This window comes from Corvus cornix, chromosome 13, assembly GCF_000738735.6.
Source record: "Corvus cornix cornix isolate S_Up_H32 chromosome 13, ASM73873v5, whole genome shotgun sequence".
Lineage (NCBI taxonomy): Eukaryota > Metazoa > Chordata > Aves > Passeriformes > Corvidae > Corvus > Corvus cornix.
The window spans coordinates 5,669,033-5,695,139 of NC_046343.1; the positions used below are offsets into that span (position 1 = coordinate 5,669,033).

The 26,107-nt window shown below is 43.8% G+C and overlaps 2 protein-coding genes across 4 annotated transcripts; one reads left to right on the forward strand and one right to left on the reverse strand.

Annotated features, from left to right (window-relative positions):
* The first annotated feature begins 71 nt into the window (after nt 1-71).
* Nucleotides 72-17,137, forward strand: GEMIN5 (gem nuclear organelle associated protein 5). Of its 2 annotated transcripts, none has more exons than XM_039559589.1 (28): nt 72-245; nt 432-586; nt 1,086-1,267; nt 1,594-1,745; nt 1,963-2,094; nt 2,260-2,392; nt 2,789-2,948; nt 3,553-3,765; nt 4,446-4,531; nt 5,010-5,104; nt 5,788-5,924; nt 7,113-7,186; nt 7,571-7,752; nt 7,855-7,994; nt 8,416-8,587; nt 8,810-9,037; nt 9,530-9,643; nt 9,839-9,967; nt 10,284-10,379; nt 10,661-10,798; nt 11,154-11,301; nt 11,414-11,533; nt 12,414-12,624; nt 13,179-13,436; nt 14,092-14,254; nt 14,859-15,432; nt 15,870-15,966; nt 16,533-17,137. In XM_039559589.1, exons 1-28 carry the CDS (start codon nt 95-97, stop codon nt 16,686-16,688), a joined length of 4,596 nt encoding a protein of 1,531 aa, XP_039415523.1. In that variant the 5' UTR covers nt 72-94; the 3' UTR covers nt 16,689-17,137. The 2 variants fall into 2 exon arrangements, with proteins under 2 accessions (XP_039415523.1, XP_039415524.1); XM_039559590.1 differs by having other exon boundaries at nt 1,966-2,094.
* Nucleotides 17,138-18,082: 945 nt separating this feature from the next.
* Nucleotides 18,083-25,887, reverse strand: CNOT8 (CCR4-NOT transcription complex subunit 8). 2 transcript variants are annotated; one of them, XM_039559591.1, is made up of 7 exons: nt 25,794-25,887; nt 24,333-24,535; nt 22,898-23,091; nt 21,344-21,505; nt 20,438-20,582; nt 19,688-19,798; nt 18,083-19,382 (listed from the first exon to the last, which is right to left on the reverse strand). In XM_039559591.1, exons 2-7 carry the CDS (start codon nt 24,447-24,449, stop codon nt 19,233-19,235), a joined length of 879 nt encoding a protein of 292 aa, XP_039415525.1. In that variant the 5' UTR covers nt 24,450-24,535; nt 25,794-25,887; the 3' UTR covers nt 18,083-19,232. The 2 variants fall into 2 exon arrangements, with proteins under 2 accessions (XP_039415525.1, XP_039415526.1); XM_039559592.1 differs by having other exon boundaries at nt 24,333-24,532; nt 25,794-25,868.
* Nucleotides 25,888-26,107: the final 220 nt, after the last annotated feature.

Consider the following 26,107-nt stretch of genomic DNA (forward strand, 5'->3'; position numbering starts at 1 on the left):
GCTCGGCGGCAACGCCCGGGGCACGTGGGGCGGCGCGGGGGGACCCGGGGCGATGGCGGCGGGGAGCGGGACGGGAACGGGGACGGGAACGGGGATGGGCATGGGGGTGCGGGCACTGCCCGCCTCCCCCAACTGGTACAGCAGCCGCTGCAGCGACGCCAGCAGCGACGGCCGCCTCTTCGGCTTCGCGGCGAGGCACCGCGTCTGCCTTCTGGATGTCGCCGCCGCCGCGCCCGCGTTTTACGGTACCGTCACAACCTTCCCTCGCGTCCCTGTCCCCCGCGCTGTACAGCGGGGACGTGGGGCCTCCCCGCCACGGGGAGCCCAGGGAGGGCACATGGGAGGCGGCGGCGGGAGCCCCGGGATTTTGGGATCCGGGAGGTGTGGGAAGGCTCCGGGTGTCCCGTGACGATTTCTCGCTGTCGCGGCAGGGGAGCTCATCGGGCACACGGACAGGATCTCCGGGTTCGCCTTTTGCCCCTGCCCCGGGCAGAGCAGCCTCTGCGCCAGCAGCTCCGACGACGGAAGCGTCAAAATCTGGGACACCGGGACGCTGTCGCCGGTGCTGGAGTACAGCCTGCACCAGGTACAGCCGGGCACGGCGAGGCAGAGGCAGAGCGGGGCACTCGCGGGCGGGGGTGCGGTGTTTTAGAGCTCGCACTCAAAGCACGGTGAGGCTGCTTTGCCCGAAAGTGAATTTCAAGCCCGGTGGAATTAAATCCGTTGGATTTTGCTGGCCGGCTCTTTGTTCTTAGCCTGCAGCGCTGTTGTATCACCTTAATGAGCTGCTGGTTACCATCAAAGCCGCAGTGAACCAGCGTGCTCGTGGTTTGGACTCATTGCCGCCTAAGCCAGCTCGCTTAAAATGATCTCAGCAAGTTACTGTTGCCCACAGGACAGACTGAATGTATATTTGAAGAAGTTACTGTGGCTCAGGATTCCCCATCAGCAGCTACATCCGTCCTAAAAGAACTCAGGAACAAACAGAACTGGTGCTGGGGAGTGCTCACAGATTATTTTCTGCCTGTTATCCTAGGCTAGATAGTAGTAAGCCAGCTTTAAACGTTTTCAATCCTTTTTTTCAGAATGCAATCTCGGCGCTGCATTGGTCACCTCTTGTGAAAGATCTGATTGTGTCTGGTGATGAGAAAGGAGTCATTGTTTGTTACTGGCACAACAGAAATGACAGCCAGCAGTTCTTCCCAGAGCCTCGGACAGTTTTCTGCCTCACCTGTTCTCCTCATCATGAAAACCTGGTGGCCATTGGGTAAATGCTCATTAGTAAATATTCGTTATGTTTTGTTTTCCACTCTTCTTCTGCAAGAATTTATTGGGACGTTTTGCTACATGGTTGAAAGACTAACTTTAAGAGGTCTTGGTGGCTGTTCTTTTACTTTAGGAGTAAAACAAATTAGAAATAACATCTAGATGTGGTAAACCTGCAAAGGCAAAGAAATCTGTAACAGAGTAATGGTACAGGTTGTCTTCTCTGTGATAGGGTGATAGTGACCTGGAAAGAGTTTGTAAATCACCTCAGATAGTATTCCACAAGCATCCAAGAATCTCTTCATTTGTTTAAATCTCTGCTTTCAGCTACAAGGATGGCATGGTGGTTGTAATTGATATCAGCAGGAAGAGAGAAGTTGTGCACCGGCTGAGAGGCCACGAGGATGAAATACATTGCCTGGCCTGGTGCCCTGTGCCTGGGGAAGAAAGGTTACCTGCTTGGCAGGATGAGCTCCAGGGTATGTAGACATGATTAGCAGTTTGTGGAGTAGTTTTTAGTTCATGTAAATGTCCTTCCAGAGGACTGAATTCCTTACAGAAGGCTAGTAAGTAGCTAAGCAACTGATAAGTTCAATATCAGAAAATATGTTCCGATACAAATCAAGGTAATATTCAGCTCATTTTTATAAAGCTTTGAATTTGAAAGCATAATAACATGATTTCAATGGTATTCAGCAGCTCCTTCAGAGGAAGGCAAGGTTCCAAATGGGGAGCTGACACAGGACACAGCCACGAAGAAAGGTTGTTACCTGGCCTCTGGAAGCAAGGATCAAACCATACGAATATGGAGCTGTACCAGAGGCAGGAGTAAGTAAGATATAAACAGTAACAAGGTGTGGAACAGCTCTTGAACTGCAGCCTTGGTGTGCTTAAAGCATGGGGAATGTACTTCAAGCTGCAGATTCACAGAACTCCTCTGTCTGTCTGAGATTTTTGATGTGTCAGGTCCAGTGATCCCTCTTGGTTCTGCAGGTATGATGACTCTGAAGCTGCCACCCACCAAGAGGAGAGGTGGAGCCGTGGATCCGGCGGTCAAGGAGCGCATTTGGCTGACTGTGCACTGGCCTGCTGGCCATCCCACTGAGATTGTGTCCAGTGGCTTTGGGTAAGTGGGCCACTCAGCAGCCTGGGGACCAGCAGCAGCTGCATTCGTTTGTTGATACTGAAGGAAGTACTGAATAGAAGACAGCTCCTTCCTTTCCAGTGTAACAGCAGAAAACAGGCCAAGAGTTCAGACTTCGAGAAAGTTACTGTTTGTCCCATAATTTGTCCAAGAATCTGACTGAGTATTGACTGCTAATAGCACTAATTGTGGTTTATGCCCATCTACTGGGAAAAAATGTCAGTTTTCAGGTGGTGTTTGTGTGTGTAGCTTTGTACAGGCATTGGATGTCTGCAGAGCTCTGTTACTCCTGACTTGTAGGGTATTTGTGATATAGTCTGTAAAGAGCCTGTGTTGTTCTTCTGAAGTGAAGAATTTAAATAAATTTCAATTTTGCAGAGGAGAACTGCTCCTTTGGAATTTGACCCAGCCTGGCAAACGCAAATGGACTCTTCTGGGATCTTCAGAAGGACAAAACCACTCCCGAATTGTGTTCAATCTCAGTTCTGTGAAGCACCAAGACAAAGAGCTCCTTTTTTCTATTTCAATGGACAGAGATGTAAGAACCATTTAAAAATTAACATAGAAATGCCTGTACTATGCAGTTTGAGGGAGTGAGAGTAACCCTTTTAGGGCCACAGTTTTTCTCTTGAAGTGGGTTAATTGCAGCAATTTATAACATTTGTTCTGAGCACAGGTTGTGTATGTTTCTGTCAGTTTATAAGCTCAACCTCTTACCATGGTGGAGTGAATGTTTATGATGCTCTGGACTTGCATAGTACGGTTTAATGAAAGGTGTTTTCCACTTCATTTCCTCTATGTTTCCCTTTTAAAAGGCCTGGTTTTCCTTCTTAAAATCATTTAATTGTACAAAGTAATGCATCTATTTTTTTATGGGGTTTTTTTGCAATCTTTGGGGTTTTACAGGCAGCAGAGTGTCTCCTGTTCTGAAATTGGAAGAGCAACTTAGTAAAATGTATTCATTGTGTCCATTCCAGTCTTGCAGCTACTGCAGCCCTGTCTGTGACGTGGAATCCTCTGGGATCACATCCTGTCAAGCCTTGCATTCGACCTTTTGATTCTTCATTGCACTTCTGCTTTGTTCTTTCTTGTCCTATCAGTCACTGTATTTGACCACTCCTTGCTCCTTAAATATTCTTCAGGTGAAATGCTGGGATCTGTCAACTCTGGATTGCAGCTGGACCATGCCTTCCCTTGGAGGATTTGTCTACAGCCTTGCCTTCTCCCCTGTGGACACAGGCTGTCTTGCCATCGGGGTTGGAGACAGCATGATCCGCGTGTGGAATACTTTGTCCATGAACAATATTTATGATGTCAAAACCTTCTGGCAAAGCATAAAGTCTAAGGTTACAGCAGTAAGTGTGCTTTGGATTCCTGTTTTTTCCCCCTTATCTCTTCTTTTCACTGAATTTTTTTCAAGTATGTTTTTCTCACTCTGAAGGTTTTTCCCAACTAAAATGAGATAAAGCCAAGTTGTTCATTTTATACTCAATTCTTTCTGTATACAATACATTTTAGAATCTGGCAACAAATTTTTAGACCTATTTACAATCCTAGAAGCTTGCATTTACATCTAGTGGAAATAAGCTGAAGTCCAGCTGGCTGTTATGTTACTTTTTCACTTTTATCCTCCATGATTCTTCCTTGCTTCATCCGTGGTTACCCTTGCTGTGCTAGGAAGTTTGACAGATACAAAAACCAGTACAACCAACACAGGTCTCTTCAGCTGGGGTTTAACCAGTGGTTGGTCAAAAGTTACTGCCTGGTAAAAGAGCTGGTAGCTATTTCTGTTTTGTAATGTAGGTATTAAATAGCATTTTAATGATTTTAGTCCCTTTCATCTTATCCTATCAAAAATGGAAGGGGGAGAGCCTTTGATACTCAGAGCAGAGTGATCAAATCAAGTGGCTGTGGTTGGAAGGGTGCGTATAGGGCATGGTCCTTCTTCATCAGTTTCTGCATTTTCCTTTTGTTTATTGTTTAGCAATAAAGTGTAACTTAGGCCATTATGTGTCTCTTTCTATTTTTCTCACAGTTATCCTGGCATCCAACTAAGGAAGGCTCCTTGGCTTTTGGAACAGATGATGGAAAAGTTGGCATATTTGACACCTTGTCCAGCAGGTAAAAAAGCAGCTTTCAAATTCATTAGTGTCAGATCCTGCTGGTGTGTTACCATACAGGGGTGTGGTGTGGTCTTTCCTGAGAGATACCTTTGCTGTTAGATGAGTAGGATTTAATTAAAATTAGTCGAGCAGTTGGATTTTTTCATCTGCATTATATCTGAGCTTCTGTGGTAAACTTGCCATAAGTTAAAATTGCATGACCCGAGATCACCTGTGGGGGGACATCAGTTCAGGAAGACTTTATCCAGAAAGACATTTTCAGGGAAGGAGGAGCAGCAAGGAGGAGAAGGTCACCAGCACAATTGGGTTACAATTTTAGTAGTGTCCTACAGCAGATGTTAAAGAAAGCTTGGTTGAGCCATGGCTTTAGAATATTAAAGCACCTGGTGTCTCAAGTATGTTGCTTTGATTCTATCTTTTTTTAATTTCTGTTTGGTGAAATGTGACTGCCCCTGCTTCCTTATCTTCCTGCCCAGTGCTAAGAATAAGCCACCTCAGATCTCCAGTACTTACCACAAGAAGACTGTGTACACATTAGCCTGGGGGCCTCCAACTCCTCCTCTGACTTCTGGTGAGTCTTCCAACACCTTGTGGCAAAATAAAACACCCATGCAGAGCACAGGGATGCCATGAAGCTGCTATTCCCTCCCTTCTTTGGAGCCCCATTTGCTTGGTGGCAATCCTTTAGAGCAGCTAAGAATGTGTTCTGCTTGAGGAACTCGTAACAGTTTTGCAAGGGTACAAACTCCTGTAGTTTGTGAATTCTGGTACCTTCAGGAAATAGGTGAGAGTAGTGCTCCACACCTCTGGGCTTGCTTCAGGGTGGTACAGACCAGGAACTTCACAGGCTTCCTGCAGCAATTGTATCAAATCAAATACGCCTTCCAGAGTTTCTGTCGTTTGAACTTCAGCTCTTCTCACACAACTTGGATTTTTTTTCTTTTAAGGACCAACATTTAAAGGAAATTTTAGTGTTTGCAGTGATTGTGCTATGAGGGATCTGTTGGTAGAAATGAGAGCTCCTTTCAGAGGGTTGTACTGTGAGAATTTCCTGCTGCTGGACTGCAGGCCAGTTGGATACTGCTTTTTAAAGCTGTGAATTGTGTATATGTATATATATACATACACACACACACACACAGAAGGATGTATATTGCTTTTTGAAATAATGTTTTGATTTATAGTGGGAGGGATTAGTTCTGTGAAGACTGATGAAGAACAGAGTATAATTAGCTCTTTTTCTCTGTTGGATAGGAGAAGAAAGTGAACAGCCCTCTGTAACTTTGTACAGTTGTGCTGGAGAAGGAATTGTTTTTCAACACAATCCCTGGAAGCTTAATGGAGAAGCAAATGACATCAACAAAGTCATCCGAGACACCAATTCAATCAAAGTGAGTATGAATTTGAGGGGGTTTTACGGATTCATAGTAACCATGCCAGAGTTTCCATGGCCTTGTAGTTGTAAGTTTCTGATTTTGCCTTTGTGATGTCTATAACAAAAAACTTGAACCCCTCAGTCTCCACAGATGAACTTCAGAGACACTAGCTGACTCAAACTATTTAAACAGTTCATATATTTGTGTCTGAAGAGGGTGGTTGGTATTTTTTTTCTCTCAGTGTCAACATGGCACATCTTTTTCTGGCATCAGTTGCTTAATTTTCTACACTATAATTTGCTTAACTGGGAAAGGTAAATTGGAGGATAGAGTTTGGTTTTAAAGCTGTGTGTGGCTGCTTAAAGTAGTAGGTTCATACAGAGCTTTCCAGCTCCAAAGCACTTGAAGTGATAACCTGAATCATGTCCTAGCTTTCACCACGTGGTGGGCATGCATAAGTTATTTACCTCAATTCCTTTAGTTCCCTTGCTTCAACCATGAACCTTTTAAGACAAATTTTTCATTAAAAACAATCATGATTTTGCAGGAGGCTGTTTCCATTTATACTGCAGCCAGTGCAGAGTGGTTGGTGATCACTGAGTATCTTCTCAAGTGTGATCAGTCATTTCCTAGTTGAAAGTATAAAATAAGTGGAGTGGGTTGGATCTTCAGTTCTTTTAAGTCAGTTGAAGTTAGTCAAAGGGTATTGATTTGTATCAGCTGGGTTTTGGCTTCTTTCTTGAGTGAAGACTCGTTGGGAGTTAAGAGAGTAATGTTACAGGCATTGAAATGATCATATTTAGGCATCTAAATTGTAAATTGTAAGTACTTTTTGTCTGAATTAGAATGAATAGGGATAATTACAAGTAAACTTTGGTTTCTTTTGAAATGCGATAGAATTTGGTTGCAATGTCTGGTGCTTTCCAAGGAGTGTAAGGAGATGAAACATCCAGGTCCTACTGGAATCCAGACAAAACTTCAAAATATTTCCCAGAACTGATAGAAACAATCATTGGTTCTTGCATCAGTTCTTTCAGTCTTAATTGCTCAGGTTTATGTCACTGTTACAAAAGCAATGGACACTTCTATGATTTCCATTTTGCAGACTAATTGCAGCTCTGTCCAGTTGCCAGCCTTGTTCTGTTGAATGTATATGAGAGAGATTTAAGAGGTTTTGGCAATAATTGTGTCTTCTTTCTGCAGCACAAGCTGCCTGCACGTACAGAGATCAGCTGGAAACCAGATGGCAAACTCCTGGCTCTTGGCAATGAGGATGGGTATGTTCCATTTGTAGGTTAAGGTGGTGTCTGTGCTGATCTTGACTGGAGTCACTGTGGTGAAGCAAAAGCACTTTTTGTTGCCCTGGTTTGTATCTGTTATTCCACTGCTGATGTATTTGAATCATCATAATTCAGCATTCCCTGCTGTTATTTGTTGTACCTGCTCTTGGCATGGAGGATCCTCATTATCACATTAAATTCTTTTTCAAGGATCCACTCATGGTTGAAATGCACTTTTGCTGGGTTTGAGTTGAATCCAGAAAGCACAAACTCAGTGACTCTTAATTCACGTGCTCCAATTCTGCTCATGCAAGATAACAAAAAAGTTTTCCCATTTTCTCCAACTACTGGAATTCTTACACTGTTGTTCTTATATTTCAGCTCAATTGAAATATTTCAGGCACCAAACTTGAAGCTGCTCTGCACTATCCAGCAGCATCACAAGCTGATCAATGCCATTCGTTGGCACCATGAGCACGGGACCCAGCCAGAGCTGAGTTACCTGATAGCTTCAGGCTCCATCAATGCCACCATTTATGTGCATAATCTGAAGAATGTTGTAGGTAACAGTTTGCAGATTATAGTCCAAGTCTTGGCATCTTTTTTTTTTTTTATTTCTGTTTTGTCTTTCTGGCCATACTTAATAATTTTCTTTTTTCTTTCAGAGAACTCTTCAGAAAGTCCTTTGACAATAACAGAGCCTTTTCGAACTCTGGCTGGGCACACAGCTAAAATCACAAGTCTTTCTTGGAGCCCCCACCATGAGGGAAGATTGGTGTCTGCTTGCTATGATGGCACTGCACAGGTATTGTCCAAAGCATCTCAGAATTGTATTTCAAATCATCCATTCCACAGCTGACTAAAGAGCAAAACTTGTTTTTGTGACATAAACTTTTGAAGTACTGCAAATTTACCTTTGGTAACCATCTGCTGGTTCTGGATACCTGATATCCAGATTATTTTGTGATTTGTGAATTGATTTTTAAGTCCAGTCATTAAGGTTTTCGTATTAGCACTTTCGGATCCTTAGAAAAGGAAGACATTGTGCAGCTGTATCAGTGCAAGCAAAGGAAGCCCTACATTTTCTCCATTTGCATGTTGGTATTTGAAATACCCCTGCAAAATCCCAATAGAGAAGTTCCTGCATGTGCACATCATGAGAAAATGCAGAGTATTAGGTGAAGAAGAGACTTTCTGAGTAAGTGGATTTCTGTCTTGTTGCCAAGGTGTGGGATGTGATGAAGGAGGAGCCACTCTGCAACTACCGAGGGCACCAGGGCCGCCTGCTGAGTGTCCAGTGGTCACCACTGGATTCAGATTGTGTTTATACAGGAGCAGATGATTTTTCTGTTCACAAGTGGCACATCTCCAAGCAGGAACATACACGGCCTCCTCAGGGTGAGTGTATTGAAACAGAAGACCTTTCCTGAAGGTGATGTTGGAGCTAAGAAATGGAGGGTTGCCTTGTTGAAATTATGCAAGTTCTTGTGCTGAATTCCAAATCTGCTTCCTCTTCAGGAATAAACTGTGTCTAGGTTTACATTGAGTTTTATCCTTACTTGGAAAGTGTTGATCTTGAGATACAGGCAGCTAATTCACTAAAATTGCCACCTTTTACAGGCAAAAAGAGTGTAGAATTAGAGAAGAAAAGAAGTATGCAGCCAAAAGTCAAAGCCAAGAAGAAGAAAAAGCCAACAGGCAAGAGTCCAGGCAAGCAGGATGCAAATGATGCCATGAATGGAGATGACAGCATGAAGGAAATGTTGCTGGAGGAAAATGGAGTGTCAGACCATGAAGGAGAAAAAGAAGCTCAGGAGGCAGAGTTGGCTGATAAAGTCTCTGTGACTGGTAATAATCAAATCATCTTAGTTCAATGTTTCCAGACTGTTCAGCCCTCAGAGCATCACCAAGTTTAATTTTCATGCAGATTTTCTCATTGTATGGTTTTATTGAAATTGTCCACTTGAAGGAAAAAGGCTCTGGAATGCCTTTTGTAATTTCCCAAACTAGTTTGGGGCTAGTTGTCTTTAGATAACAAGATTCTGGCCTCATGAACAGTTACCATGTTTGGCTTGAAACAGTGTCATTTTTGATCAGCAGTGATAAATCTTATAATATTGGTGCATCTTCATTGGTGTCTTTTGACATCTCATTTAGCCTTCTGACAGTTCTCTGTTTTCTTGATGTTTCCTTTCCCTAAAAAGCTGTTAAGTTCTATGGCAAAGCAAAGCTTGGTTTCTGTGTGTTTCAAAATTAGTGTACCAGAATGTGAATATGTGAATTATTCTGTGTGCATTTCCATTCATTGCTTTTCCTTTTTTAAATCACTTGGCTCCACAGTGTCCAGGGATACATCTTCATCTGCATGTGATTATTCTTCATTCAGCTCACCAAAGCCTTTTGTGACCCAGAAAGCTGCTCCCGTGAAAAAGGATCCACCTAAAGAGAAGCCAGGTTAGTATGTTTCAGGGATTTTTTACAGTCCTGTATCAAGGCAGAGTTCCCCATTCTGGACTTGTTTGGCTGGAGCTTCTCTTCGTAATGTGACACCAAATAAATGCCAGAGAAAGAAGAGGGTGCTTTTAAAATATGTTGAGGAGCTCTGCTGTAACTGCAGCAGCAGTGACTAAAATGTGTCTGATCTTTCAGCTCCTGATGCCTCTCTAAAGAAGAAGAAGCCTCGTTCTATTCTGCCCTTCAGCACATTAATGGATCACAGATCAAAAGATGACTTGCATCAGGACTGCTTGAAGCTGGCTGCATGTCTGAAAACTAAAGGTATCAGTATAAAACTTAAAATACCGAGAGGGTAGGTGCTCTCAAGTACTCAGAATAAGTGTCCAGGGACTTGACTTCAACCACAGGACATTATTTTTCTTAAATCCTCACCTTTATCAAAGAGTGTGACTAGTTGTGGTATCAAACTTACATCTAAGTACTGAGTGTTGACCAGCAAATTGTTAAATCTGCTATACAGGAAAGAAAGTAGAAAACAGAAGTACTTGCCAACAGTTGAGTGGTACGGTGACTTGGCACATTCCAGTTCCCAGTTTTGTATTAAATCCTAAATATTCATTCTTCTTATCTGGTTTAGATAATAATGAAGATGTGTCCCCTGACCTCAAGGATTGCATCCACTTGGGGCTGTTCACAGACAGGGATTCTCTGCACAAGATGATTGATATGGAAGGTAAGTGGCATAAAGAGTGTGTCCACTCTAACTTGTATTCAAGTAGAAAATAAATTGGGAAAAATGCTTGAGTTTTCTTTACTGTGGATTACAGTCTAGGATTAAGAATGCAGCTCTGTGTGAGAAGAAGATACATCTTTTTCCCAGATAGTTTTTACATCTTTCAGTTGCAAACCTGCCATACCTTAAGCTTGAGTTATTTCACTTCTCCCAAGCTATTTTACTGTGACAAACGATGCTGTTGCACTCATGCTGATGGGAAGTGTGTTTGCTTCCAACAGGAAAGCACCACTTGGAGAATGGGCACGCAGAGCTCTTCCAGCAGCTCATGCTATGGAAAGGAGACTTGAAGGGTGTTCTCCAGGCAGCTGCTGAGAGGGGGGAGCTGACAGACCAGCTCGTAGCCATGTCACCCATGGGTATGTTTGCTCTTGCATCACATAAGCTGGTGGAATTGGCTGCCAAAGGTCCCCTCATTCTGGTGGTTCTGGACAGAAGCTCAAGAATTGGTTCTTTGTAATATGATTAGCATTCCTTACAGCTTGCTGCTGGTTTAAATATCCTTGTAAGTTATTTTACTGGCAGTGAAGTCCTGCAGTCATGTTCAAGGCCTAATTTTGCCCCACTTCATTGACTTGTGTTAGGATGGTTAAGAAATAAGAAACTACTCTGGGGCAGAGAAGAGGTACATATTGAAGAAACAACTGATGGTATCCCACAGGAATTCTTCCACTTATAAAACTGTCTCCAATGGTGTTGCCTTCTCTTTTACAGCTGGATACCAGGCCTGGGTTTGGACAGTGGAAGCCTTTGCCAAGCAGCTGTGTTTCCAGGAGCAATACGTGAAGGCTGCCTCCCATCTCCTGTCCATCCATAAAGTCTATGAGGCTATTGAGCTCCTGAAAGTGAACAATTTTTACAGGTTGCTGTATATTTATGTTTATCTTGGTTTTCTTGTGGGGTGGATTTGTCATTTTGGTTCACTCTTTGCACACAGATTAACTTTTCTGTCTGGTTTCCCTTATGTGCATTAGGGAAGCGATTGTAATGGCTAAGGCCAGGCTGCGTCCAGAAGATCCAATTCTGAAGGATCTCTACACCAGCTGGGCAGCTCTGCTAGAGAAAGATGGTCATTATTCCATGGCTGCCAAGTGGTGAGTGTTACTGGGGAGAAGACAGAGTTGGTTCTATGCCTACAACAAAGAAAGTTCTTGGGTTTGTAGCAGTTGAAATCTGTTAACTGGTCCGGTCATTGGTTGTATAAGGTGCTTTCTGAGCCTGATCTCACTAAATTTCCTCTAATATAGGTAGGAAAAGAAGCTCCAGAGAGCAGTTCAGAGCAAAAGATCCAAATGTCATATTACAGTAGAGCCATCTCTTTCCACAGACATTACTGGAAGTTTTTGAAAACTAGTCTAGCAAGACTAAGATTAGGTTGTCTACAAAAAGACTATGTGAGATTTCCAACCTTTCCACTGGAAACATGCAGTGCAGCAGTTCATCTTGAGTTTCTTGAAGCCTCATCTAATATCCTGGTCATTGGGTTATCCTGCTCCAACTGGAGTGTTTATCCTTTGTGACTACCAAAATTACTAATACCACTTGAAATATTTTGGCTGGAGTAGTGTCCTCTGCTTGATGCTGATTTCAGTTCTGGCATTTTTGTGGATAATCACAGTTGTGAAAGGATTTGCATGAAACCCAGACAAATGCAGTAGGGACAAACAGCTGCATATAACCTTTGTCTATTGAATCTGTTTTGTTTTATTGCTCATCCAAGCCATGTGTGGTATGCAGACCACCAGAAATTTCAGTCCCTGACTTTAAGGCTGTGTGACTTCCCCTTGGTAGCTTTGCATCAGATTGTTCACCATATGTCTATAGTAAACTTTGATAAGAAAAAGTGGTGAGAGCTCTGAGAACCTGTGGAAAATCCACAATCATCTTCATTTGCATATTTGTGATACTGTGTTGCAACACAATTTAAAAACTATTTTAGTACCAATCAATTTGTTTTGCTTTTATCTTTTTCAGTTATCTGGGGGCTTCCTCACCCTATGATGCGGTTAAAGTGTTGTCAAAGAAGGGGGATGTGACATCCCTTAAAACTGCTGCTGAGCTTGCTCTGATATCTGGGGAGGAGGAGTTGTCAGCAACTTTGTCTTTGAGATGTGCCCAAGACCTGCTGTTATCCAGGAACTGGGTGGGAGCTCAGGAAGTCCTTCAGCAACATAAAACTTTATTTGTGAGTCTGGTCCTTGCCACTTTCTTCAGTGTTGTCTCTCTCTAGATTAACTTAACTTGGCACCACTTCCCATACCTGAAGAGTCCACAAGTGGTCCTTTGAGCTGGTTTTGCCTCAAAATATTTTTCTGGGAGTATATTGCAATGACCCTGTGGAAAAGCGTGCACCTTTGCAGAGGGCCATGGTGGGGTGGTATGTAGGCTCTGCTTCTTAGTTACATGAGAGGTGGTTGAGAAAGTGGGATTCATTTTTAAGTGTAATACTGATCATGAGAAGAAAGAGGTAAAGCATTTGCTGTTTACATTAAAGGAACAAATGAGCCAACTCTAAGTCCAGCTGCTGGAGGTTTGAATTTGAAATCTCTTGTGGACTCAGAAGCAGGTGGCTACCTTGGCTTGCTCTGACGTTCCCGTCTGACTTCCCTTAGGCTCTGTCACCAAGAAGCTGCTACCAGCCATGATGTTCTTAAGTCACTCTACCTGCTGTGGTCAGCAAGGGATTGTTTTTCTTGTTGCAACAGCTCAGTGGTTTGTTTTTTTTCCTCCTTGTCAAAGGGACAAAGCCTTGTTTTCTGCCTGAACGAACTGCTCTGCAGGTGCCTCAGTGAAAGGAATCCCTGTGAGCGAAAGAGCCCCGTGCCCCCCTGTTACCACAACTGGGAGCTGAACAGACAGGCCTCGTTTTTTGACATGGTGACAGAAGTGTGGCAGAATGTGCTGGGCATGGACACCACTGAACGAGCCACATGTGCACAGGAGCAGCTGCACAGGATTGAGCATCCTCCTTCAACCAGCAACACACACCCAAAACAGGTAAATGGATTTCAGTCTGTGCAGGCATGAAGCCTTACTGTGGCATAGGCAGTAAACCCAGCCACTTTGTGGTGTTGCACCAGCCATTCCCAGGGAACTGATGTCTGCACCCTGCTGCAGCATGGGGTTACAGTCTGGGAGAGATGATCAGCAGCTGGGACAGCTTTGTGTAGCCACCAGTTAGTTTCTGCATTTGTTTGTGTGCAGGGTAGGAACTGACATAGGGTGTTGGGAGTCAGCCTGAGGTCACTGAGATGTGCTGGCTGGGAATTACTGACAGAGCTGAGGAGTCTCAGCACTGATTCGGGGGTTGTAGTGGACTGTTAGGGAGGCAGGGCTGCTTGTTGTCAAAAATCCTGGTGTTCACAAGGTCTGTCCATAGACCAGTGCTCCTGCAGCTCCTCTGTGTGACCACAGTGAATCACCGCTCCTGCTTCTCATCTGCTTAGCAGGACACAGGCAAGCACAGTGGCTGATTTTGCAGCTCAAAGTGATGTAGAAATGCTCTATCTCCTGCATGAAGGAGACTGTGTAAATTGCATTGTCATTAAAATTGCTTTTGGTCAAGTCATGTGCTCCTGGGCTCTTCCATGATGGTCATAAGCTCACACTTTGCAGTATAACTTTTAACTGTGCTCTCTGATGCTTCCTGTAGGTGCTTTTCCATATCTCCCATGACCTGGCCCTTGCAGCCCTGAGCTGTCACTTGGGTACGTGGGATGAGGCAGTGAAAAATATTCTTGGAGCTGTGACCCGCAGTTTTGATGCTGGGAATTTCACTCTGATGCAGGAGATTTGCAGTATCATCCTTCCTGAGGGTAAGTGTCCTTGTGTCTCTTCTGCTGGCACTGACAGGGCTCTTCCTTGCCAACACAGCTGTGTCCATTAATGTTCCTAAGCTAAATAATGTTTGGAAGCAGCAAGACATACACATATGTGTGGAATTTGGCTAGTGAAAAGGCCACTGGGCGATGAAAATTCCTGACTGTGGAAGGAAGCTCAGCTATGTCCACCTGGTGTGAGTGATGTAGGAAACTTGAGTGAATTCTCTTCTGTGAGGGAGATGGGGAACATTAGAATGCTGTGTTCATTTCGTAGCTACACATACTCCAACCTGTCCTCCATTCTCTTTAGAGTATGCAGTGCATTTAGTTTGTGGCTCTTGATTATGTGAGTCTTGTGTTTTGCAGCTTGGGACCAAGGAAATTTGCTGTAGCTGATGAGAACATTTTAGCTAGAACAGAGTATTGTGTTCACAAAGATGCCAAAGATGTTTTTGCTTTCATACTTAGTGTACTGCTCTGCCAGTATCTGAGTAAATCCCTGATTGGGGTTTCCAGGGTTTCCTGGTTCATTTACCAGATCTGCTCTTTGTCTTTGGAAAGTTCTATGAACTATTTGTAATCCTTTTCTCATTATTAGGCTGTGATGACCTGAGACACAAACTGGACAGCACAAAGTCTCAGAGCATGGATGCCTGCAGGAGTTTGGAGGGCTTCGTGGCTTACAGACTGCTCTATGACCTGTGGTGGAACCCACCCAAAGACTGCCTTGGCCTGCAGAAGGCTGTGTTGGGTCCTGTGCTGTGTCCCAGTGAGCAGACAGCTCCTGAGAAGAGTTGTGTTTCAGGTGACCCATCCCCTGAGGAAACGGTTCGAACTGCAGCTGAGATGGGTGAAAACCTCTGCAGTACAACTGACGTTCACAAGTGTGAGACACAAAGTGACTCAGGAACTGACTCGACTGATCTGGTAGACAGACAGTCAAAACTGAAGGGTTGCCAAGTGCTCCTTTCAGAAGAGATGGCTGCCTTGCAGAACACCCAGAGAGACATAGCTGAGGTCCAGGAGACTTTAGCAGAAATGATCCGGCAGCATCAGCAGCAGAGGAACAATCTCCAGGAAAACACAAATGGAAACACGCAGGGAAGCAACCTGGAACAGAGTTCAGAGACTGAATCAGACAAACGATGCTCTGACAGCAACCAGATGAATTGGTAAGATTCAGCACATAAATGAGTGGATTAAAAAGTGCTGCTTGTTTGTGTGTTTGTGCAGGAAATTTCTTGTTTAGCCTAGACTAGCTCTAACCTCAATCTCATCCCCCAGGGGCACTTGAATATACAGCTCAGAAATCTTGCATTTCCCTTGGGGTGAACCACCATGTGCATAAACTCAGCTGAACAGTTTTGTGATGCATGAGGTGTTGTTACAGTGAATAAACAAGGCAGCTTGAAAGAGGGAGGATAATGAAAAGGCCAAGCATGACCTAAGAGTTCTGTTTCTTTGTTGAACATTGATTTGGGACTTTGGCAAGAACAAGCTCGAGCATAAAACACTTGGCCAGTTCTCTCCTGTGCTCCTTGTCCAGGAGGGAGGCTACACAGGCAACTAACAAAACAGTTACTCATGACACCTGCTCTTCTCTTGACAGCAAAGATGAAGTAAAGCAACCGATTACGCTCCCTGAGCTCACAAAGCAGCTTCTGAAAGCAAAGCAGAAATTAGCTGAATTCCCAGACAATTTAAAGGTAAGTTTTCAGAAGAGCCACTGCAGTTCTGAAAAAAGACAGTCATTCTGTAAGGGCAGCATCATCACAGAATCCTTTTTGTACAGAAAGGAACAGTGATGTTCCTTGTGATCCTGTGGCAGTTTTGAGAGAGAACTGACACATGGCATCAGGGTGGTATTTTTCTTTCAAGCATAATTTTCCCCATGCAGTCGGAAAGCATAGCTAAAGTTCCTGTGTGGGAGAACTCAATGAGACATCCTGTATGGATCATCCCATGCATTTTAAGAGTAATCCCTTGCTACTTATGTATGAAAAAATTTATAAACAATGAAATCAAAACTTTAAGCTATAAAATGGCCTTTATAGATTAGGAGCTGTAGACAGTACACACCACATGCTTGAAAATATGTCACCGTGGTGACTGGGCAAGAGGAGGCAAACCTGGATAAATGTGAGGAGAAAATGCATCTCACTCCTGACTGTTCTGAGGATGCTACAAAGCAGTGTCTTTAGAGAGCTGGCTGATTATGTGGAACAACTGTAATATAAACTCTAGACATCGCCTCATGTTCCTTTTTTTGCAGGTCTTCCCCTTCCCTGACGTGCTGGAGTGCTGCCTTGTACTCCTTCACCTTGGATCCCAGTGTCCTTCTGAGCTGCAGGAAGAGGCTCTCGCTCTCCTTAGGAAACACGGTAGTGCTGGGATTTACAAAAAGGCTGGCAGGAGCTTCTTGACATGACATGGAGACCAAACTGTCTCCCTTGAGCTGCCTCCAGCTGCTTAACACCAAGGCTGTTCTTTCTTCAAGTGAAGGCTTCTTTTGATGGCTGTGGCTGTTACTGATACAAAACGTCAGGTTTATACACATCCACTTGTGCTCATCCACTGATACTATTTAAGGAGACTGTTAGAAAATTGAAAAGCAGTAGAGTGTGGGCTTGAACTGTTATAATGGATTTTTGTATAGTTTTTTATTTGTTGGACATTATGCTAATGAAAGCTCTTGCTCTTTACGTGCAAGAGAAAGTTTTGAGCAGCTGTATAGTCTTTCAGCAGAGGAGGAAGAGTGAGCTGCCCTCAGGAAAATCAATGGTTTCTGTAAGCAAACTGACCCTTAGGCCAGTATTGTTCTTTAAGCATTGTGAGTTTATTTTCTCTCCTTTAAATAAAGTCTTCTACCACCATGAATTGGTATTAAATTTGATGTACAGAAATTAGTTCTCTAGACCAGTGCTATTCTAGACAGTGCCAAAACCAATCCTGGATTTTGCAGTCTTGAACATGCAGTATTTTGACCAGTCTTGCAGCTTACTTAAATGCTTTGTGTGGCTTGTTAGAAAAAGTAACTTTTCCCATTAAAAACACAAGGCTGCATAAGTGTCAGTGAACACAGCATCTGTCTTAGTCATTTTTAAAGGCAAGGTTTTAAATGCAGCAAAGAAAGTTGATGGGAGAGCATGCATCATGAATTTAGAAAGTTTCAAGTAAAGATTATTGCTTAAGAGTGTTTAAAAGGAGGAGTGATGGATTTTTTAGATCAAAAACTATTCCAGATTCTTCCAGCCAAAATGCAGACTTAATCCTGACAGAATTCCTGCTTCAAGCTGAGTAAAGCCTGAGAACAACTTCAAGAGCAGCAGGTGAAAGCCAGGGGTTAGACTGAAACAATCCTGCTGTAGATGTGTTAATCAGTAAAGTGTTGCCACCAATTTGAATTTGCTAAATTCTGTACGAAGCACCCGAAAACCAGGCGGGGGAGCCAGTGCTTAACCAAACTGCCTTCCTGCACTTACAGCAGGAGCCACTGGAGTTTAGGTGGAGCAGGAAAACTTCACACACAAGTTTGTCCCTTTAAGTGGCCACTCTGCACTGCAGGAATACTGCACCATACTGTGAGCTGTGCTGAGAGACCAGCAGGGAGAGAATACAACTCTCCAGAGCTCTTCAGCTCAGCTTTCCTCAGCTACTGTACAATAAGCTCAAAAGACATTTTACTAAGAACTACCCCAGTAGCACATCATAAACAGTAAAAGAAACAAACTTGAGCATCTTTACGCATGTATCTCCCAAATTCAGACTCCAAAGCCTCAACTGTGGAAATTTTAGTGCTTGATGGAAAATCCGAAACAAAGCCTGGTTTAAAAAAATTTATTTTACAAAAAATAAAAACTAGTCTTTACAAACATTTCAAATACCAGCTCTAAACCTCAACTTTTAATAGTGGATTAAGTTTGTTCAAAATGCCAGTCTTAAAAATTTTTGACATGTCCAAAAGGGTTTGTTCTTTTAAGAAATGTCATTACAGAGCTGTTGAAAAAAAAAATACTATAGAATGTTTTTCAAAGTCAGAATCCCAAGTTCTTCATCCTCTTAACTACTTTTCAGGTGATTATAATGAAAAGAAACAGCTGTTTTATCTGTTAAGCATGCCATAAAATTAGGGGCTGGAGAGGCAGGGGGGAACAAATATTTTTCCATCTGCTGACCTAGTTGTGTTGCAGGAGAAGAATAAAATTTGTAGGTTTAAGTTGAAGAAAACTGAAGTCAGAGTATTGGTCCAATCCCCTGTCAAAGGTGAACTTGTGGGCCTCTGAATGTATTTCCAGAACAGCTCCTTAATACCCGCAAGAACAAAGCTGAGGCTTAGTATGGGTCAAACCTGTAACATAGAGAATTAGAAACTAAGGAGTGCTGATCAAATCAGCTCCATTACTCTCCATTCCCTCTGTTGTTAAAGCAAATCTCTGAGTATTTTTAGCTGCAAGGATCATTTTTAATGTCATCTGTTCCCAAACTTCTGCAGTGATCAAAGGGAGCAATTTCCACAGAGAGAGATAAAATAAGCAACACATGAGGTGAAGCTGTCACCCTCACAACATGCAGAAGTTTTAAAATAAGCTTTATAAAACACAAATTACAAATTTGTGTGTATGTCTGTGTCCATTTTCACTGCATTTCCCAACCCATAGCTCTACCCAGTATTCTACCGGTAAATCTTCCTTGCAGATTCTGTACAGTATAAAGAGGAAAAAACAGAGGTATACACAGTAGATTCTGTCCTTTGCCCTTGGTATTAAAAATATGGCAAACCACAAATGCTGGCATTAGGAATTCAGTCAACTCTTCTGGGTTTCAAAGGAAAATGCAGCTCTTCAGCAAAACTGCAGGCTTGGTGCAACCTGTGCACTGAAGATGCTTTTTGTTTGAGATACTGTTTAGGGAAAATGGCTGAGGACAGCAGCTGCCAATATGGTAAACATGTTCTGCTGAGGGGCACCGCTCATCACGGGTGCATGTTGTTGATAATGGCCAAAATGCTCATTTTCTCTTGGGCTGAGTCCACATCTTCATTTTGTTTCTGAGCCACTCCTGTGCCAAGGCCATACAGTCGTCCACAATACTTTGCATCATCAATTGTATCCTCAAAAAATAACTGCAGATTTAAAAAAAAAGAAGAGAAACAGGTATTGTTTAATTGTGCCTCTAAATCAGAAAACATCCAGTGTTAATTAACAGCTCATTTAAATCAGCCACCTCCAAGATGGAGTGTGTAAATTAAAGTAAGCACATGAAAGGTAAGTAAACAGAACAAGTCTGTGCCAGTATCAGCAATTCCTATTCCTGACAGTTTGAAGTGTAACGGCCACAAGGCTCAAAAATCCCAAACCAAAACAAACACCACATTGTACATGTTGACATTTATGGATAGGAAGTGGAGAAGGAGGAACACTGCAGTACCTCTTTCATTCTGAAGAACGCCATTCCTGTGAGAAGAGAGTCTGATCCTGCCTGGTGCTGTCGTCCAATTCGCTGCAAATCCAGCTGATCTGCCACTTCCTGAAGGCCACCCTGCAAAGAGAACAGAAGAGATTTTATTTTGGCAGATCCATCTCTTGCCAAAATTGCCACGTTTCTCCAAAACATGAGGGCAAACAGGCTGTGATGAACCAGTGCAGATCCCAGCAGTACACATACTCCAGCTGTGAGCAAAACACAGTGGGAAATGGTGTTCAAGAGTCCATAAATAACTCTTTGGAAATTTAGGTGCCTTCCTTTCCTGTTGCAGATACTTGAGATAACTGTGGGTACATTCATAGGTTACACATGCTGGGCCTTTCCCTCCCTTTACTCAAGGCTGTGATTCAGTAGATAAATTACCTTCAACCCTCTTACCAGTTAATCAAGTCAGAGTATTTCATGTAAAAGAAATAGCCTTGCATAGGAAGCATAAATACGCTGAATTATAATTAGCCTCTGATACACAAACCAGAAGGCTGTGGCAATGTCCCCTTTATAATAAACACTTGGTAAGTCTGAAACTGGGGAGGGCAGCATCCATTAGACACAAACTGTGTCTCAGGTGCTTCTGTGTCAGTACTGGCTTTTATACAAATTCCAGTTCTAAGACAACATCTGCAGGAGTTCTGCCACTTGTATTCCTGTACATTTACAGTGTTGATGCCCATCACCTGCATGCTGGGGAGATACCTTAAGGTTTTTGCAGCTCTTCATTAAGTACTTCACATCATAGATAGATGGGAAGAAAAGATTTAAGATATGGAAAAATTCATGTTCCTCTTCTGGTAACCTGGAATCTGTCAACAACTTCACCATGTAGCCAAAGTCATAACCACTGAAAACAAAACCATAGAGAAACCAGGTAAGCAGGCAGCACCTATAACCCAATCAGTCCTGTATCTCCTTTTCCAATATCATTTTACTTGCTGTGCCTTTCAAGCCTTAACATTTTCTGACAATCATAAAATTCTAGATCCCAGCCAGAACACATCCTGATTTTCTATGTCAATGTAGGATTTTGGGATGCTCCCCAAGTGCCTTCACTGGCCTTTTGTGGAACAGCTAAGCCATTGGGAAGGATACACGTTTCTTCCCAACTCTGTACATTTCTGCAGCTAAGGGCAATACAGAAAAGCAGGAAACCCTGCAAGTATCTGTTGAGGGAGAAGGAGGTGGTGCCAAGTCCTTTCATTTGTGATAGTATCAAGGACCAGAGGCTTCCTAATCAAGTTGGTTGAAATGCTACAAGAAAGATGTCTTAACCACACAGATGGAAGTTCAGAGCACCACCAACACTGGAAGGAAAAAGAAACAAAATCCTTACTTTACAATGCATTTACTAAGTGTAGAAATCACATTTCAACTTGTTAGTAGCTTCTTCAAGAGAGGGAGACTGTAACAGCAAAAGGATTCGCAAGCAGTCAGAAAGTCAGACTATGAAGTGTCCTTACTTCTTAAACTTGGCCTTTGTATCTTGGTGTTTATTTTAAGAACTACAGGACTGCTAATTTTTCTCCTTAAAATCTGTCAATTTCCATGGAAAATGCAGAGAATTAAGAAGAGATTTAACAGGGTCAGTGACCATCCTGGACCCACCTGTGGAAGGACAGCCATTTCACACTGTCACTGAGAACAACCCCAGATGTCATCAGCAACTCAGCAAAATGCAGGGTATCGATCCCTTCTTCTTCATGCTTCTGGAACTGCAGCCCAGAGCTGGCAAGGAGGTCTATGGAATCCTGAGAGTACATGTCTTCCCTGAAGGGAAAAAAAGCAGGTTTGCACTCAGGGTGCTGCCAAGACAAGCTCATTTTAGAAAAATTCTCCCCACACTGTATGTCAAGAATTGGACTAACCAGTAGGATACCTGTGGGTTCCACTCTGTCTCTCTAGAATTCAAACTGACTCAGTTTTAATACCACTACAGCAGCCTCCTACATCCGTAACAAGCTGTGATCACAACTAGTTAACAATTCCATTGCTAGTGCAAATTCCAAAGATTCCACCTCCATAGGACTGAAACTGAGAGTTTTGAACAATGTCGCTTCTGCAAGGCGAAGGGAAGCACCACAGATGAGGGCCCAGAGAAAAGGGGAGTTTTCCCAAACGGGAAGATGTGCAACTCTGAAGCACTGACCATCATTCCTGTCTACATTTTTCCATTTCACTCCACAGCAGGTACCACCTCATCAGCACCTCCACTTCCATCTCTGGGAGTAAACAGAATTGCATCATCCTTGACTAAGGAAGGAGGACAAGAATGATGCGCTCGGTGGAGAGCTGAGCAGGAACCTGACTTCTTTACTGGTTTGTGTCATTTGAGGGGGAGGAAACACACAGAGCAAAGTTCTATCAATATGATAACTCATTTAATGAAATGATTACACAGCAAAAACCACCTCACTCTGATTTCTATACTTTTAAGAAGCTCACAAATTTGTGGAGTAAATAGTGAAATTTTTGGGTTCAAGAACTGGATGATCTGCACATAGTAGCTACAAATTTTTGTAATGCTTTCCAATGAGAGTTTCATAAAAATAGATTGATTTCCTCTACATGTGTGGTTTTGCCAGATAAACCCTTTCTTTATTTCCAGACAGCTCTAGTGGTAATTATGCTGAGTTTATCTTTATAATTACAGGGGAAGGGATAATGAAACTTGGTTCAGCTGCAACCCAGAATATTACAGTATGGAGGAGACAAGAATGGCCACACTCCATTTAATGGTCACACTCATTCTCCTGAACAGATGTGATGATTACACCAACTTAAGCATGCATCTGTAAAGAGGTCTTTTTCTTTTTGATGAGACCAGCACATCCATTTATTTTTAGCAGAAAGAGATGGAGTGTGCATATATATATATATATATATATGAAGTTTCAAACATTGTTCCAGAAAAAAAAGGCACATAAAATTATCAAGAGAAAGGGTAATAAGGATAGAATTTTAGCACGGCTTTGAACTCCAGGACCATTGTTAACTCCTGGCACTCCAAAATAGGTTCCCATATAATCTGTATTAGAATCTAAATTCTTATTACTCAGAACCAGCCAGCAATGAGGAGCACATGGACACTGGTATTCACCAAAGGAAAGCATCACTCCAGCAGAAGGGAACAGGAAATCATTCCCTAGCTCAAAGACTCACGTAAGGTTGAATTTGAAGTTGAACTGCCAGGTATTGATGCCAGAAGGATATTCCCCTTTCTCGTTTGTGAAAGTCAGGCCCAGCTGGATAATTTTCAGCAGGTCAACGTTACAGCGAAGGAGCTGGTACTGATAATCTATGGAGCTGCGGAATTCACCGATCGGCCTGACAACAACTCCGGGAAACTCCGTGTCCTAGGAGAGAAGGGAAAATTGATTTCACCGTGGATTCTATTAGGAGTCATTACTAGCACTCTGTTAGGAGGATAGTCCAGACAGTGAAAACCTTCACTGCTTCTGAGGAACAGTCAATGCCTACATTAACAAAAACTACTGCCAGTCAAAACACATGTTAATAACAGCAGCCATCTATTAGATGAAAAGCCTCCTACTTAGCCAGTGATTGTCTGCTGTCTTTGCTGAAAACTAACCTGCCACGCTATTTTTACCCTCAGATTAGGTCACTTAATTTCTACTGACTATACACAAAATCTTTCACAACGAACCCAGTGTTGTGCACCTGACACAATCTCTTCCTTGCCCAAGAGGTATTTCTGTCCACTCCTACTGCACAGCCACTAAAGCTGGTCCTAAGCACACTTTCAGTGAGATTATAAAGAAGCAAGAAGTTAATTTCCCATTGACAAATGTTAACAAAAAAATCATATTCACTTCCAAAGCTGAAATTGACACCAAAATCCTACACACTCTGCAGAGGCATCTGTCTTTATGCCACACTTTTAATAAGGACTTTTCCTAGCTTGAGTTTCAGTGTTCCTAAGCAAAACTGACAGAACTTACAGTATCACAGCTAAAACCAGTTCTTTATCTAACACACTGGGTGCTGCCAAGCAGATACAGACTTGTAAGAGCAGGAGGAGATTCCTCCCACCTGGGGGAGATTATGCTCTTCTTAAACAAAGCTTTCTGAACACTGTCTTATCTATAGCCAGAATACTTTTCTTCCCTAAGAATCAACATAAGCACTCATTAAAAGGGAGGCAGCCCAGCTGGCTGGCAGTCACTTGCAGGCCTTTTGACCTCCAGTCCCATGGCATCTTCCATAGCCAAATGGAGAAACATGTACACAGGACAAACACACCAGTGGAAAAATAGGGATTTAAACCCAATTGTGACTTGTTTCATTTTCCTGTTGCACAAAGTAATACACAATGAATAGGTAAATATTAAATAAATTCATGTTTTTAAGTTGGTCTCCCACTTCCCCATCTTTCAATCAACCCATACTCAGCATTGTATGTTTGTATTAAATTCTGGAAAGCTACTGAACAGCTTTTTATTTTTTCACCTCTTCTAGTTCAGTTTGACTGGGGGTAGGGAGAAATACTTTCACCTTCTCACTCAATAATCACCTTTGTCTGCAACCCAAAAAAATCCCTTGACTAAGGCAATTAGGTCAAGTATAAAACATTTACCATGGCAATGTAGCTGTAACTCAGAACAATCTCCCGAATTTTCCTCATTTCTTCCTCCAGGTTGTTGGCCCATACTTCACAGATAACCTGGCTGTTCTCTGCAAGGGCTGCTGGCATCTTGCAGGGACCAGAAGAAAGGCAGCTGATGCTGACCTCAAATGATAGCGTAGAATCACGAGCTGTGCAATCTTATCAGTGTGCTGCTGTAAAGAGATAAATAAATAATGCTTTAAGTGAAGGAAGTGACATGTGAATAAATGCTCTGTAGGAGTCAGCCACACATCCACCTTCAAATAACCCATTTAAAGCTTACACCAAGTTCTTTCTTGATCACTTTCTGTAAACATGCTGAATGAAATCTAGAGCATTTGTTCACAATATAAGAGCAGATGCACAGTTAACAGTCCAGTTATTTATGCAAAGAATCATTATCCCTATCTTCCTTTTCCTGGCATAAGCTTTGAAACTTCGGGCACAAGATGCACAGGCAACGAATGCCCATCTTTAATCCTCAGCTACTGCTCCATCCCTGGAAGTGTTGAGGGCCAGGCTGGATGGAGCTCTGAGCAACCTGGTCTAGTGGAAGGTGTCCCTGCCCACAGCAGGGGGGGTGGAATAAGATGATCTTGAAGGCCTCCTTCAATCCAAACCACTCTCTGATTCTATGATGAAGACAATTGTTTAAACACAGTAACAGAACGCATTAGAGAGAACCCTCAGTGGCACGAGTTTCAATGTGTATGAATACCTAAAGGGCGGGTGCCAGGCTCATCTTGGTGATGCCAAACAATAGGACAAGAGATAATGGGCAGAAACTGATGCACAGAAAGTTTCAGGGGAAACCCTGAACACGAGGAAGAACATGACCAAAAACCGTGCAGTGACCGGGAACGGACTGCCCAGAAAGGTTTAGGAGTCTGCCTCAATGAAGACATTCCAGAACTGTCTGGACACAATCTTGTGCTATACGCTCCGGGATGACCCTGCTCGAGCAGGGAGGTTGGACCAGGTGACCCACTGTGGTCCCGTCTAACCTGCCCCATGCCGGGATTTTATGGTTCTCTGACGTAACTCGAGACACTCCGCACCGGGGTGTTTCAGCTGAAACCACCGGCAGTGTCCGAAGTGCTACAGCCCGGCTGAGCCCCCGGCTGGTGCCCACTTCCCGCAGTAACACCGGCGAACCGCCCCCAGGCGCCTGCAAGGGAGCTCCAGCCCAGCCCACGGCCGGGCCCTGCGCCACCAGTTACCCGGAGGGACCGAACGCACCGCCACAGCCCGGCGCGGCCCGGGGTCACCTCAGGGTCCCCTCACAGCCTGGGGGCGGCCGGACACGGTTCATCGCGGCCGGGAAGCGGAAAGGCCGCTGTCCCCGCCGCCGCCCCAGCCCCTCACTGCCTGCCCCGGTGGCTGTCCCGGTGCCTGCCCGCCCGCCCGCCCGCCCGTCCCAGTCCCCGGTACCTCCCGGCAGCCTCGGCCGGGACGCGCCGCTCTCGCCCCGCGCAGCCGCGATGGCTCCGAGTCCCCCCCGCCGCGAGGGGCGGCGCTTCCGGGTCTCGCGCCGCTTTGGCTCTCGCGAGAGACAGCGAGAGACGGCGGAGCCGGCGGCGCGCGCGACGGGACGGGGGAGGGGGAGGGTCCGTTACTGCGCGTGGCCGTGGTGCCCGTACTGCGCATGTGTCCGGCTCCGGCTGACTCGTGATTCTCCTCCTCCCTCCCCCCCGCAGTGCCGCTAATGGGCTCGCCCGGGCCCCCTGCGCTGCAAACGGCGGGCG